The following is a 2135-nucleotide window of genomic DNA, read 5'->3' as shown; positions in this document are numbered from 1 at the left end:
AATTGAGGGGCTGGGGGGCAGGTCGGGGGGGGCCAGGGGACGAGAAGGGGCCGTCCCGAGCACTCACTGCACCAGGTGGGAGGTCAGCACCTCCTTGCAGATGGGCTGCTCGGCCAGCGTCAGCCAGAACTCGCAGGCCTCCAGCGCCACGTTCTCGTCGCTGTCCTGTGTCCGCTGCAGCATGTACTGCAGGGGGCAGGGGGGCACGTCAGCCCCCCAGCTCACCTGTCTGGGGGTCCCAGGGACACCCACCTGGCCTCTCTGCCTCACCTGGATGATGCTGTGCATGTGAGGGATGAGGCGGTCGATGCGGACCTCCAGCAGCATCACCAGCGCGCGGCACACATTCTTCCGCACCTCGGGGTCCTCGTCCACCGCCAGAGCAAAGAGGTGCTGTGGGGGGGGACACACGAGCCCATTTACTGGCGTCTGCCCTCGGGGCCATGCCAGGGGGGCTCCCAGGGGTTCCCCCCACCTAGCTGCTCACCTCGATGAAGGTGTCGATGTTCTCCATCAGCGCCTGAGCCCGGTCCATGATGAACTGGTTGACACAGGCGATGGCGTGGGACCTGGGGGGAGACAGACCATGGCGGGGGGTGGTCTGGCAGGCTCGTTAGCTAACGATGCAAAGCCAGGAGGGGGGTTCAGCCCAGCCACCTGCCCCTCCTGGACTCCCAGCACTGAATTAACTCACGAGAGAGAAATGTGCTCTGGGCTGAATAATCTCTTGTCCCAGTCCAGACTTGGGAACACACACACACAGGCTTCCCATGGGATGATGTGGGGACATGGGGATGGGCTGAGCTGGAGCTGCCCAGCCTGGGGGGGGCCCAAATCCCCATGTCAGCCCAGTGCAGGTACAGAGAAGAGCCAGACCACCCATCGCGGGGAGGGACAGAGACAAGGGGACCCCGAGGCAAACCACAACCAGTGGCAGGGGGCACAGGAACAGCTCCCACCTCATTGAACAGCCATATAATAGCTCTGGCCACAGCCCCCCAACATTCCCACCCGGCTGGCCCCCCCCCCAACCCCTCTGCACCCAACCGTGGGACTGCAGGGGGACACGTGTGCCCCCCGTCCAGCATACACATACCTGATCTTAGGGCTGCAGTGCTTGAAGAACTGGAGGAACTTGGGGATCATGACGTTGAGCGGCCGGTTGAGCGCATCGCTGTCCAGGAGCTCAGAGGAGTCCTCGCAGATCTTCTGCAGGGCCCCGAACGCCCCCTGCGCGCCAGAGGGGCGTCAGAGCTGGTCGCAGCCCCCCCGGACCCCCCAGCCGGCCCCGCGCACCTCGCATGTGTTGTAGTCCTCCGAGTTGAGCAGGTTGCAGAGCTGCGGCAGCAGCTCCGGCCACATCTGCAGCTCCCCCTTGGAGGCGATGGTGGTGATGAGGATGCCTGTGGACGGGTCGTTAGCGCGGGGAGGGCTGAGGGTCCCCGGGGGGGGCCCCTGCCCCGTCTCACCGATGGTGGCCCGGATGAGGGAGGATGCATCCCCGATGTTGTTGAGACACTCCTGCTTGATGAACTCGGCCACAGGCTGGGGGAAGCTCTGGTAGTGCGCCTTGACATTGTTCTTCAGGATCAGGCCGCTGAGCGAGCGTGTTGGCTCATCTGGGGGGGGGGCGTGAGTTGTTAAGGGGGGGCTGCAACATTCATCCTCTCCCCTTCTACCTCCCTGAGCCTGAAACAGGCGGGCTCAGCTCCTGCATCCACCTCTGCCACCCCCCAAATGCCTCTGCCACCCTCCTGGGACCCAGCAGACCCCAAACCCCCCCCCCACTGGCCGCAGAGCAACCCACCTTCAGACTTGAGCCGCGTAAGCACGAAGATCAGGTAATTGTTGAAGTCGGGGAATTGGTTCAGCTGCTTCAGCTTCTGCCCCAGGCGGTTAAGGACTGGGACGAGGACGGGGATGGGGACGCTGCCCCGCGACAAGAACAGGGACAGGAATGCTGTCCCGGATTAATGTGGCCGAACCCCAGGCCCCCCCCCCCGCCCCGTTCCCCAGGTCCAGCCCCTCTGGAGCTCAAGCCGGCCTGGTCTCCTGTGGCTACTGACCCCGTTAACAGAGGAAATCCCCAATTCTTCTTTCCCCGGCTCAAATGGGGATAGGCACATGTGTGTGCC

General features: G+C 64.1%; 1 protein-coding gene across 1 annotated transcript in view; it reads right to left on the bottom strand.

Moving 5' to 3' along the window:
- TNPO2 (transportin 2) overlaps nt 1-2135 on the bottom strand; it is a 14897-nt gene that overhangs the window by 6247 nt on the left and 6515 nt on the right. The window contains exons 2-8 of the mRNA XM_010569823.1: nt 1808-1929; nt 1470-1619; nt 1297-1403; nt 1097-1230; nt 488-569; nt 271-393; nt 68-186 (exon numbers count right to left, since the gene is read on the bottom strand). Of these exons, the coding sequence (XP_010568125.1) occupies nt 68-186; nt 271-393; nt 488-569; nt 1097-1230; nt 1297-1403; nt 1470-1619; nt 1808-1929 (837 nt within the window). The remainder of the gene's footprint in view (nt 1-67; nt 187-270; nt 394-487; nt 570-1096; nt 1231-1296; nt 1404-1469; nt 1620-1807; nt 1930-2135) is intronic.

The sequence above is a fragment of the Haliaeetus leucocephalus genome, unplaced genomic scaffold (genome assembly GCF_000737465.1).
Source record: "Haliaeetus leucocephalus isolate CR32 unplaced genomic scaffold, Haliaeetus_leucocephalus-4.0 Scaffold274, whole genome shotgun sequence".
Classification (NCBI taxonomy): Eukaryota; Metazoa; Chordata; class Aves; order Accipitriformes; family Accipitridae; genus Haliaeetus; species Haliaeetus leucocephalus.
Note: the sequence above shows the minus strand (reverse complement) of the source record. Positions and strands in the feature narration are given on the sequence as shown.